Source organism: Ceratotherium simum, chromosome 21 (genome assembly GCF_057802395.1).
Source record: "Ceratotherium simum simum isolate JZ-2026a chromosome 21, ASM5780239v1, whole genome shotgun sequence".
NCBI lineage: Eukaryota > Metazoa > Chordata > Mammalia > Perissodactyla > Rhinocerotidae > Ceratotherium > Ceratotherium simum.
Genome location: NC_141920.1, coordinates 36,008,005 through 36,021,601, shown reverse-complemented (window position 1 = coordinate 36,021,601; position 13,597 = coordinate 36,008,005). Strand labels below are relative to the sequence as shown.

The 13,597-nt window shown below is 40.0% G+C and overlaps 1 protein-coding gene across 2 annotated transcripts in view; it reads right to left on the bottom strand.

The window, feature by feature from the left end:
* PLCB1 (phospholipase C beta 1) overlaps window positions 1–13,597 on the bottom strand; it is a 684,700-nt gene that overhangs the window by 89,011 nt on the left and 582,092 nt on the right. For both annotated transcript variants that reach the window (XM_004433764.3, XM_004433765.3), the window contains exons 26-27: window positions 10,876–11,095; window positions 6,990–7,170 (exon numbers count right to left, since the gene is read on the bottom strand). In XM_004433764.3, coding sequence (XP_004433821.1) covers window positions 6,990–7,170; window positions 10,876–11,095 — 401 coding nt within the window. The remainder of the gene's footprint in view (window positions 1–6,989; window positions 7,171–10,875; window positions 11,096–13,597) is intronic.

Here is a 13,597-nt window from a genome sequence, read left to right as displayed (position 1 = left end):
TGAATGAATGATTATATAAGTGCACTTTATACTCTCTAACTTGCCCAACCTCCTAAAATAATACATGAAAGGATACAGCATGAACTCTGTGGATCAAAATAACAGGAGACAATCCAACAGAAAAGTAGGCAATGGATGTGAAAGGGCAGTTTGTAGAAAAGAGGAATACAAATGGCCAATACATATATAGAAATATGCTCATTTTTTGCTCATAATTAAAGCAATGGAATTTGAGATAAATACCATATATATGTGAAAAGAACAACATCAACTCAATTAGGGTTACCCAATGATGATCAGGAAAACCCACAAGAACACATCTAGATAATTACTTCATTCTTTATTTCACCACTAAAGTCTTTTATTTGTCATTTCTTTTTTGGTGGAGAATGTAAAGTTTTCAGGAAAGCTAAATCATTTATTTCTCAAGAAAAATGATCCCACATTAAAGTCAGAATATTGGAGGAAGACAGATAACACTACCGCAACTACAGTGGAGATATACTTCCTGACACTGCAATTACTCCTGGCACATATACTTCAGCTGGGTGACCACAGAAGGGAGAAAATTCAAGGCTAGCTCTCAGACAGGCTGTGGCAGCAAATGATGCTGATAAAAATCACTAAAAGGTGGGGCCGGCCCTGTGGCACAGTGGTTAAGTGCACGTGCTCCGCTTCAGCAGCCCAGGGTTTGCAGGTTCGGATCCTGGGCACGCACCAACACACCGTTTGTCAAGCCATGCTGTGGTGGTGTCCCATATAAAGTAGAGAAAGATGGGCATGGATGTTAGCTCAGGGCCAATCTTCCTCAGCAAAAAAGAGAAGGATTGGCATCGGATGTTAGCTCAGGGCTGATGTTCCTCATAAAAAAAAAAATCACTGAAAGGAAGATGATGCACTCCCTCAGGCTGTAGCAGGATGTCAAAGCTGCAATACACATTTATATTTGAACTCAAGATCTCCTAAGCCAATTCACATATTGTAAAAAAAAAAAAAAAAAGGCTTCCATTAAAAACAGTGTTTTAGGTACATTGTCTCATTATTCCTTCCTATAGTTTAATGAAGTGATGATTATTCTAATCTCCAATGGACAGATGAGAAAACTGAAGTTCAGAGTGGTCACACACCTACTCAATGGGAAAGCACCGGCCTGAAATGAGGACTTTTGACTCTAGACCCTCACTCGTCACCACTCACATCCTGATGGGCCATTCCATTCATAGCTGATCCATCTTCACCCAGAGCTTTCACTGTGAAATCTAACTTTCAGTCTCTGGGATCGGCAGGGAGTTGGGGAACTCAGGTCAACGGGTAGTAATGTTAGTTTGGGGCCCAGGAACGATTGCTGTTGGGACAGGCAGGAGGATGTATAAGAAGAATTCGAATCATTGAGGTCAATGTGAAGGAAGGGAGAAATGGATGGAATTAGAACATGTGGAAGACTGAAAATATGAGGAGGAGAAAAGGTAGGAAGCAAAGCAAAGCAAAGGAAAACAAGCCTTTGTGGAGGATAAAGGGTATGGCGACTGTAAGAGAAAATGAGGAAATCTTTTCCTGAAGCCACTAAAAAAAGAGGAAGAAGAGAGAAGACAAAATGGCGGGCCAAGCACTGCTGCGACTGAGAAGCAACCCCATCGACATCACTACAAAATCCCCTCTCACCAGGCTGTGGGTGTTTAGTTTGAATGTGATGCTGGGGCTGATTACTGAGAGTCATCGAGAACCCTCAGAGGGACCCCCTAAGAATTTCCATCACTTACCAAAGTCACTTTTAAAATTAAAACCTAACCCTAATGGCATAGGCAAAACTCAGGGTCCACCCAATGCAGTCAATGAAAAACAGATAAACACGTTAGACTGATTCCCCAACCCCGTAGTTCTTCCCTGGAAGAGGAGGCCTTAGCTGGGGTCCACAAATCCTCAAGGTATCTATAGAAAGATTTTAGGGGGTGCAAAAACTTGAATGGGGTGGGAAAACTTACTTCTTTATTTTCCCTCCCCTCTAACTGAAAGCAACCATTTCCTTCTATTGTGAATATAGGAAAGCAACCATTTCCACAGGACCCATGCCTCTGTCACCAATAGATATGCATCCAGCTTGATGACCAAGCTGTCAAAAGTGGAGAGCATGCTGTATTTCTCATTTCAACTAAAAGGAACTTCAGGCTTATTCTAAAACGCATTTTGAGCACAGATAAGGATTCATAGGCTCTAAAATCGAGCTTCTTTAACTTGAACGTGTAACAAGTCACCTAGGACTCTTATTAAAATGCAAACTGTGATTTAGCAGGTCTGGGGTGGGGCCTGAGACTCTGCATATCTAACAAACTCACAGGTGGTTTGGGGACCACACTTTAACTAGGCTGCAGAGCTATTTGGATGTAGGGCTTTCTGGAGGAAGATCCTTTTTAGGCAGGTATAAAAAATTCATTGAAGCTCCAGAGTTTATGAAGCTTGGTGTGCATTTTACGCCTCCCATGATAGTATGAACAATTACCTCAAAAAATATTCTCTTGGTATTTATTAGTTTATACAGTTAGGCAAATTGTTCCCACATCTGTGTTTTCATATCAATATACTAATACCTTTATCATTTCACTCATCATGTGTTATTATAACCGTAATATATGCTCCCTGAGTTTGTGTGGTGACCGCATCTTCTTTATCTTTATCTCCAGTGTTTATCAGAATGTTTTGCAAGTATTCAGTTTTTAATGAACATTTGGCAGGGAGTTTATTGATGCATAGTTTCTTTCTCAATCCTTGAACTGTGGGTACTGGCATTTGAAATATATGATCTTCAACCAAAACACGTTTGTATTTAATTCCCAAAGCAATTTTGGGAGATGAAATATCTTCTGCTTAATTTTCCTCATCACCCAAATATTCCTTTTAACCTGAGGCCTGCTTGCTTTTTAATTACACTTATATTTGTCTAATTTATCCTGAGAGGCCTGTTCATAATTCAGAACCACAACCAAAGATAGAACTGAGGCTTCTGGGTGCCTTTCAGTCAAAAGATTTCTAGGCAGAACAATTTCTAGTTATTACAAATAGAGTTGATAGAAAGTTCTGATACACATGTCAGCGAAAGGCATGTAGTATAAATTGTGGATGCCCCAAAATGGCCAGGAAATAAACTTTGTGTGGTTCTAAATCTAAGGTGTTTAGGCCTTAGCCTTCTTAACAAAGGCCCATACAAGTGTGTGCAAAGGCACTGGGGCTTTATCTGAAACCCAAATCCACAATCACAGTGGTGAAGGGGTGACCATTTTGAGTAGGTTGCTTATATTTGGCTTGAAAGGAACAGGCCGGCTTGGACATATATTTCTGTTTTTCTGAAAACACTTCAAAGTTTTTACTATGGACACACTCATTCCTTCTTAGGGAGAAGGGAGGAGAAGCATAGTTCTGGCATTGCCACCGCCAGTAGGAGGTCCACTGCCTCTCCTGCTCTCTGTCCCTTCAGGTGGGATTTTCCCACCTATGAGCTCAGCCTCGTCTTCCCTAGTTCCCAGCCAACCTTCTCCTCCAGGAGAAAATCTGTTGAGCAGCTTTCTACACCTCGCCTGGTGAGATTTAATGCGGTGCCTCATGCTCAGGTATCCTTCCTGGGACTCTGAGATTGTGCAGCTCTTTCCTGTGATTTCTGTACCCACTTCTGCAGCAAAAGTCCCCTTCTCCCCAAGAGGCCTTTGTGGGATGTGTGGGCATCTGTTCTCAACCACACTCTGAATTCTTGTTTCTCCTGTGAGTATTGGGCTTCCTTCTTATTCTGCCACGTCTCTTCTGAATTGCCATGACTCTTTCCTTGGGGAATGGAGTCTTGCCATGGGTTGGGACTCTGAGGAAACTCCAGATGATTATGGCTGGATTGTCTAGTCTTCTAAGTAACATTCACCCTGTTAGTCAACTTCAGTCACCTGCTGGAGAATCCCAAGACTTCTAACCCATGGGGACACCATTCATCTGAACTGTGCTTTGGTACTGCCCTTCCCTGGGGCCCACGCCTCACCAGGTACTGGGCAGCTCAGCCCCAGAGTGGTCCTCAGGAAAGTTACTTCAGATCATGTCACTTCTCTGCTCAAAACCCTCCAGGGGCTCTGACTTCACTCTAAGTGAAACATAGAGGCCATATGGAGGCCTATAACACCCTAAGAGATCTGTCCCCAAATCTAAAAGTCCTATCTCTCTGATTTAAGACCCTATAGTTCTCGTCAGACAGAGCCACCCTGCTGTTCCTCCAACACATAGCTCAGTCCCAGCCCAGAGCCTTTGCAGCTGCTAATCCTTCTGCCTAGTAAAAGCTCGCCCCATATGTTTGCCTGGGTCAGTCCTTCACCTCCTAACTCAAATGCTGCCTTCCCAGTGAGTCCTTCCCTGGCTACTCTATTTAAAATATCAAAGCATGCTCCTCATCCTTCCCCCATCCTATTCCCTATTTCCTTATTTCTGATTGATTTTCCTCTTAAGCCCTTATTACCATTTGACATACTATGTATTTTACCAACTTACTTTGTTTATGGTCTGACCCCCATCTTGAATGCAAGCTCCATAAAGAGTAGGATTGTTGTCATTTTTATCCTCTACTATTTTAAAATATTTACTGAGTAGATGTCTAATAAGAATTTGTTGAATGAATGAATGAACAAATGAGTCAGTGGTTCTTTTTGAGGTGATGAAAATATTCTAAAATTGTTTGTGGTGATGGTTGTAGATATCTATGAATATACTAAAAACCACTGGATTATACACTTTAAATGAATGAATTGTGTGGCATGTGAAATAAAGCTGTTTAAAAAAAAGAGAGAGGTACAGTATCCCAGTCATGAAGGAGTTGGCTGTGTGTGCTCTGAATCACCAGCAGGTTTCAAGCCAAGGTTTATCATAATGACCTCATTATGATAACCTTGGTCATTATGATAACCTTGGCTTGGAATCTGAATTAGAGAGGCATCTACACAATGGTTATAAAGCAAGGACTCTTGAATCAGAGGACCAAGGTTCAAATCCCAATTGCACCCACTTTCTAGTTGGGGAACCTTGGGAAAGTCACTAAATTTCTCTTAAGCTTTTTTATCTGCAAAATGGGCTGACAGTAGTATCAAACGCCAGTGGTTGATGGAGGATTAAACTGGACAATTTTTGTAAATGGCTTAGCAGAGTATATGGCTCCATTGTGAATAATCAATGCACAGTTACTGTTTTAGTTTTAATTTTTGTTATTATTTTCTGGAGTACTAGGGGTGGGGTACTGGAGAAGGTTAGATGGCAGTGGTTGCAACAGGGTAACCCAAAGCCATTATCTCCCATTAAAATTCACTTTGACTTTCTTGGATCAAACAAGGCAATCCCCTCCTTACACCAAACCTGACCCTTGCTCATTCTTTCACTGTTTAGATCTTACTTCAGTAGCTCACAAATAAGGCAGCCCACCAAAATCATATGGAGCTTGTTAAAAATAAATCCTTGAGCTTCACATTTAGGTATTGGACAGTGGTTCTCGAAGTTGAGGTCCTGGGACCAGGAGCATCAGAACCACCAGCCCTACAAGAGGCCTGTTGAATTGGACATTTGGGGTAGGGCCCAACAATCTGAGTTTTAACAAGCCTTCAGGCGATACTGATGCATGCTGAAGTTGACAATAACTGACCAAGTGGAAACTAATTTTTAACAAACTCCTCATGTGATTTTGACCTGCTCATTTGCATATGGTCACTGGGGAACCAATAACTAGGACAACATCATACACTGAATCACCTATTGTACAGTGATGGCTAAACCACCAACCCATTTCCAACCTATAAGCAGAAGCAGCCTCAGAATTCTCTTATGTGGACAGGCCTTCAGCAAAGAAATGGACAGGTCATACAAACACCTCTCAGAACCCATTTCCTCTAGGTACATTACTTTAATTTCCACTAAGGTGACTCATTTGTTTTGTTTTTGGCACAAGCTTGTTTTCAAACATACTTTATTGTTTGATTCATTTAATCTACTTGTCACCAAATATTTATCATGACCCTACTGTGTGTCAAGGCATCAACAACAATGGAGAGAATGTCACAATCTGTGAAAAACAGTTTGGAGGACAAAACTGATCATCAACAGAGATGATGGCATTTCCTTTCATAGGGAGCTTCAGGAATTGGGTAGACAATATTCCATATTGGCTATTGAGCTACTGATTTTTCTAAATGTTGGAGAGTGGACTGTATAATTTTTTTTTTTTTTGAGGAAGATTAGCCGTGAGCTAACATCCATTGCCAATCCTCCTCTTTTTTGCTGAAGAAGACTGGCCCTGGGCTAACATTCGTGCCCATCTTCCTCTACTTTATATGGGATGCTGCCACAGCATGGCTTGATAAGCAGTTGCGTAGGTCCGCGCCCAGGATCTGAACCTGTGAACCCCGGGCTGCCGAAGTGGAGCATGTGAACTTAACTGCTACACCACCAGGTCGGCTCCTGGACTGTATAATTTTTTAGTTCTTGAAGAGCCCAGTGATACCAAAAAAGTGCACATTTATTTGCAGCATGTTCTTAATTTTCTTGAACAAAGATAAGTGTTTTCTAATTCCTTGTGAGAGTTCGAAGATCCCCCAAAGCTATTATAACCCCCAAATAAGTTAGGAAAATGAAAACAATAAAACATAGCCTCATTGGGGAACAGAGAGGAGCTTGGTGAACATTATGTGGCCTGTGCAATTTCCAGTTCTAAGAAATGATGATTTTGTTGCTTTTTAAAACCCAAATACTGAGTTTTGATTGTGCTTTTTAAGTAAAGCACATGTGAAATCATAAGTCACAATATGGATCTGAAAAATGCATCTTACCTGGCATCAAAACAAGATTACTGGGTAAGGAAGCAAAGCGAAGATGCCAGCCAGACCTGCCTCTGCCTCCGTTTAAATTATCTAAGAACTTCAAAAGTTTTCTATAGAAAAGGAGGTTCCAGCTATACAAACATAAATCACGTTTCTCAGACTTACCAATTTAATATGTTCTCGCTTCTGGTATTTTTCACTGTAATACTGTTCTTGACGAAGATTAAGCAGCTGCTGCTGCTGTTTGTCCTTTAAATCTATTAACTTTTGGGTCATTTCAGCATCCAGGGCAGCAAGATCTTGCTCAATGGTTGATGAACCATGGTCAGGGCTGCTGGGTTCCGACCTGCAGAGACACAGAGCTTACTCACAAAATGAGTCATGACAAGGTGGAGGAAGGCTGTTCACCAGAGTTCCTCTGAGAGAGAGTGCCGTGTTTGGAAATAAATATTCCAGCAAACCACTTGAGAAAGAGGCTGATACGCCAAGGACAAGCTTAGCAGCAGAGGGTCTCCAAACACAGAAAGTGGATGAAATTTGTGTTGTTCTAGAAAGAGGAAGGGGCAGAAAAGGGAAGCCAGGAAGCTGGGGACCCTGGCGGTGGTGATGGAGAGAATGTTACTCCCCTCCTTTGGAAAAACAATGTCTAATAAGAATTTTTTAAGGCTTTAATCTTTTTATTTTTTTTAACATGGCATGTATGATGTAATTCCCAGCTACATTTCTCCCATAACAACTCCAGTATTCTCTACATTTATGGAGTCTGTCGGGGGAGTTGAAGAGGTGCCGAAGTTTGCATCTGGGTAATAAGGACTGAAAACAGAGAACGTGTGCAGAGACCATGTACCGGCAACCCTCCCAGCTGACTCGTTCTGTTTCTTGATATCTTTTAATAGCAAGGATCTGTTATTGAAATACGTTTCTTTGGGGGCTGTACCAACTTCATTGATGGCTCTATCCAAAATGGCACTTTCCTCAAAAAGCTTAGGTTACAAGAGAAAGGAGAATGCTTTAGTTCATTCTAAAATAGTTATTGAGCGCTTACTCTGTGCAGGATAACTTTCTTTGAGTTATTCATAGTCAGAGAATTGTACGTACAGATATTTAGAAGTTTAGGACTAATGTTGAAATGAATCAAAGCACTTCTCACTAACTTATTAAAACATATGATGTGATTCCTTCAAATTTCGTGCTCTTACTTCCTGTAGGACACAATAGAAAAGGAGACAGTGTTGGGAATGGGGTACAAGAGCAGTTCTGATGTTTTCCTTTATACGGAAACCTGTGCAGAAAGAATACTAAAACACCCAAGATATCCAGCACATCAGATCCTGCCTCATTCTGCCTCTGTTTCTCACTTGCGGCCGACTGGAACAGGTAGAAGTTTCTTGAGAGCGTAAATTCCTGTTGCTCTCTCTTGGAAGTAGGCCGGCATCAACGGTGCCACGTGGAGAGGCGGTTGAAGCTGGTGTTAGGATCTTATTTTGTCAAATAAGGGATGCAGAATTCCCTCAGATGTTTCTATTTGCATTTTAATACACAATGCCAAATGAGAATGAACACTCTACGAGGCTCGTGGATCCCGATACATCAGAATCACATGGCAGCATTGAGGTGGCCCTCCATCCTGGCATGGGAACGAGTACATCTATCATCTCTCATAGCAGGAAGTCAGTGTAGCCAGAACGTAAAGGTGTTTCTTTCATCAGCTGCAGCCACCGCAGCAGAGGCAGCAGGTCAACATTTGTTGACCACTCAGCAGGTGTCGGACACTCTCTACTTTACTTTTGGCTTTAACCGCAACCCAACAAGTAGGGATGAACATCTCCAGTTTACATCTGAGGAAACTGAGGTTCAGTGAGACAATCTGCCCAAGGACACAGTATGGGGAGCAGCAGTGCAGCTCACCCAAGGACAGACACTTAGGGGAAGGCACAGTCTGTGCTGTTAAGAACAACACAGCATCATTGCACACTAGTGTCTGGACAGAAACCATCTTGGAAAGATCTGCTCTTTACATAATGTGGAAAGCTCAGTGGAGACGAGGGATATTTGATTAAGAAACTAATATAATGGACATTATGTCCATTTATTACTCTGAGATATTTTCAGGATTTTAATATGTATCAAGGAGGATGGGAGATGGACAGACATAATCAGACCTCAGCAGCTTCGCCTCTTCAAGAAAAGTTTCTACTGATGTATCTTTCAATACTAGATGCTTTGGGACTTTTGTTTGTTTGTTTTTTGAGGGAAAGTATAAAAAAATAACCAGGCAAACCATGTTTCTGCATCTTCTGTAAAAACAGGATTGAAGACATTATCCCTTGTTGCCTAATGTTGCCTGTATAAGATTCATGAGATGAATTCTCTTATAATTTAATACCGGGAAAATGTTTGTCTCTCTTGGAAAAGCAAGCAAGTTTCCTTTAATCAGATAAGAAGAATCATCTAACCCATATTTCCTTTTCTCAGAAGCTAAAAGCTGAAATCAGTGTTCAAGGACAGAAATTACATTAAATGGTTGGTGCTGTCCAGTAGAAATATAACATGAGCCACGTATTTGATTTTTTTCCCATATGTGATTTAAAATTTTTAGTAGCTATCTTAAAAAGTAAAAGGAAATGAGTGAAATTAATTTTAATAATGTATTTTATATAACATAATATCCAAAATATTATCATTTCAAAATGTAATTAAAATAAAATCAATATAAGTCAATATAAAAATATGAGCTATTTTACATTCTCTTCTTTTCTTTTAATGAAGTCTTGGAAATCTGGTATGTATTTTACAGTTCTAGCACATATCAATATCGATGAGCCACTTTTCAAGGGCTCAATAGCCACATGTAGCTAGTGACTCCATAGTGGACAGTAGGTCTAGGTAACTGTTAGCCACTCAGTCTGCGTGTATGTTTGTGTGTGTGTGGTTTTTCTATTTTCCTAGGATTTTTACATGTCTGCTATGACAAACTACGTCAATACTCTATTGAAACTTTGCAGGATATGACTTATAACTAAATAAATACGTGAAGTAACAAAAAACTACATACATATCACTAAAGTAGAAATTTAGGATAAGTTTTAGGCCAAGCTGTTTACCTGAACTGTTTGTGTAACTGTGGGTAGATGTGAATGCCTTTAGCTTTCAGCTTCCTCCTTGAAGAAGTGACAAGAATTCACCTAGATGGCTTCTAAGGCTGCTCCAGCTCTAAGAAATGATGATTTAATTGCTTTTTAAAACCCAACTAGTAGGTTTTGATTGTGCTTTTAAGTTAAGCACATGTTAAATTACATGTCACAACATGGATCTGAAAAATGCATCTTACTTGTCTCTATAACCTGGCATCAAGGTAAGATTATTCTGTAAGGAAGTGAAAGGAAGCATGTAGTACAACCTGACTCTTAGCTCACTGACCGGTAGCTTCCAAGCTCACACAGTTCCCTGCATTACCATGTTAGCTACCTGCAGGGGATAATTGCGTAGGTCCTGTTCACTGCTGTGTCCCAGGACACACAGTAGGCACTCAATACATATTGGTTGAATGAATGTGTGAGAGGTGCTTCTCCCCATCAAGATCTGGGTACTTGGGGCTATGGGGACTCCTAGACCCAAACACAAGGGTTATCTGTGCAAGGCTTTGTGGGTTTTGGATGGGGCACCAAAGGATAGTTGAGACTTCTCTCTTCTATAAGACAAGTGACCTCTTCAACTAGGTTCTAGGTACATGGAAAAATTTCATATCTACCAGGTCGGCGGCTATAATATGGGAAGTCAGCCAACTGGTATTGGTCTCACAGGCTAGAACTCAAACATAGGATTTCATGCATATCTATTCTCAGAATTTGGTCAAATAAAGAAATTCAGTCCACAAGCAAAACTGAGCTGAGATGACACAAGAGCTGTAGAGAATGGAGGGAGTCGGGTGGCTTTCCTTCTTGCAGTGATGTAGGTCCAAAATACGGCATAAAACATCAAAAATCCATGTAAATGTCTCTCTTTCTTCATACTATAAGACAAACAATCAAACAATACTCATTCAACTTACTTTTTCTTACTATCCTTTTTGGCTGTCTTTTCCAAAGCTGCCCTCCTTCTCAAGTAGTCATTCTGAATTTCATTATATTTTGTAGTGTGTTCTTTGATAAGGTCAGTGGTTTTCTTGTGGTGTCTCTTGACCAGGTCTTTCATTTCTTTGTAGTGCTTCTTTTGAAGTTTCACAAACGATTTCTGTTGCTTTAGCTCTTCAATAGTCTGTGCTTCCACTTCTGCAACAAAAGAGTACAAGAGCTAACAGACATGGAAGAACTCAAGGTACAGACGTAAAGAGGAGTGACAACCCGCTTATTGAGCAATATTTGTCTGATCCTCGCCAACTGGCGCCTAAGAGCAGAGCTTTGACATCAAACATATCCGGGTTCTAGTTTGGCTCTATCACTTGCTCACTTGGAGACTACGTTGCCAAATTTCTTAAAGACCCAATTTTTTCACTTGTACATTTTTTTTTAAGTTCGGTTTCCCTAGAAGCAGAGCCCAAGAGGGGGATTCAGGTGCATGTGATTTATTGAGTGGGCTCTCAGGAGGAGGGGAGTGAGGACAGCGGATAGGGAAGGGGAAGAAGCTAAGCGAGAATGTGGTCTTAGCTGGAGCCTGGCTTCTGCCTGATCCCACAGGAAGCTCTGCAGTGTGAACTGTACCACAGAGTCGGTCTCACCTGGAGGCAAGAAGGTCAGCTTTTTGCAAATTTGGGACAGTCAGTGGGGTGAAGGCATAGCCTACTAGAGAGGGAGCTTACTTTTGGCTGAAGGCAATTTTCAAGAGAAGAGGAAGCTATGAACCGTTACTAGCCAACACTCACTACAGCTGGGAGGTGGGTGCACCAGATGGGAAAGGGAATCTGGAGGAAGCACCAACAGCATCCACCTTAAGGATCACAATACTTCTACTATTTTTAGGGTTGTTATGATGATGAAATAAAGAATTCACGCAAAGTATTGAACACAGTGTCTGAGAGCATGCCTGTAGAGTCTTAACAAATGATTGTACACGTTCTCCAGCCCCATCTCTAACGGGCACGGTTCACGGCATAGACATTGTAGGTTTGTCCATTCATCACAGTGTTCCAGAATAAAGCAGTAAAGTGAGGGAAGGTGAGTAACGTGATTTTCCCAAAGGCACCATAAGGGCGGAGGCAGCTTACATTACGACATATTTTTAATCCAGCACTGAGAAAACATTTAATGTGACAGAGCTTGACCTTAAAACATTCTGTATTTTATTGACATATTTCATGAATTCTAGAATATGCATTTTAAAAATATGTTAACATTTCTGAAATTAAGATGCATCTCATAGTCAATAGAGTGTACTAGTGTTTTTCTTTCTTAGCCATCCATGAATAGTGGGGTGCCTTAAAATTGAGAGTGTCTTAACTTCAATGAATTATCATCTATTTGGACCTAGATTACGTCATAGTTCACATGTTTCAATGCTTTGAACTTTCTGCTTCTGGGAACAAAAATATGTAATCATAAATATTTAGAACTGTCAAGAGATTCAGAAATAATATACACCATGAATAACAGACTTGAATAGAAAAGGAGATATCTAGTGGATAAACATGGAAATCAGAATAATAATTTATGTTCCTGAAGCTAAAGTCTTTAAGCAATTGAAATATGCTCCCCTTTTTTATAATGTGTCTATTCTCATGACATTCGATTCCTTTTGAGAAAGAGGCCAGGGAGAGAATCAGGTTCATTTATTTATTAAATCATTTATTTAACAGTTTCCCTCAGGCCCAAATGCACTCATTTTGGTTGCATAATAAATTATTACATTAAGAATTTATAATCGTAAGGAATTGCTGCATTTTTGGTGACAGATTTAATCCCATTTCTTTAAAAATGGTGTGTAGCACATCAGCTAAGGCAAGTTGAGCAATAGGGTCCAAGATGTTCCAACCTAAGATTTAAAAAAGCAATTCCACAGAAAATACTATTTTTTAAAAAGTCTATGGATGAAAGGCTATTCTTTGAATATGCTTTTAAGCATACAGGTAATGTCCATTTATCTAAAGAAACAAATATCACTCATAAACAAGCCACGAGAGATAATCACTGCTAATATGTTGATACAGACCCATTCCCTTTTGTCTATGCATTTATTTATTTTTAAATAACATTGGAATCATGCTCTATTCATACTTCTGTCGCTTGTTTTGTGTGTTAACATTATATTATTTCCCATGGAACTAAATCTTTAACAACATGTTTTGTTTTCTTTTAATACATTCCTCAAGTAATTTTTCCACGCATATTTTATGTATTAATTTGGTGAAATATAAACACATGCACAAAAGTATATAAATCATAAATGCACAGTCCTATAAATTTTCACAAAATGAACATGTTTCAATAATCATCACTCAGAACAAAATCAGAATATTATCAGCACCCCAAAGGTCCTCTTTTTGGTGCCTACCCCCACTAAGTATAATCCAAATCCGTGTATCTAGCAGCATCAATTAGTTTTGCCTGGTTTTGGACTTTATGTAGATGGAATCATAAAGAAAGTGCTCTTTTGCATCTGGACTCTGTATTTCAACATTATGCTTGTAAATTTTTTCATGTGTGGGATTGTAGTTTATTTATTCCTACAGCTGTATCCTATCTTATTCTGTGAATATACCACAATTTATTTATCTACCCTACTGTTTATGGACATTTGGGTTGTTTGCAGTTTTGGTCTTTTACCAATAGTGCTGCTTT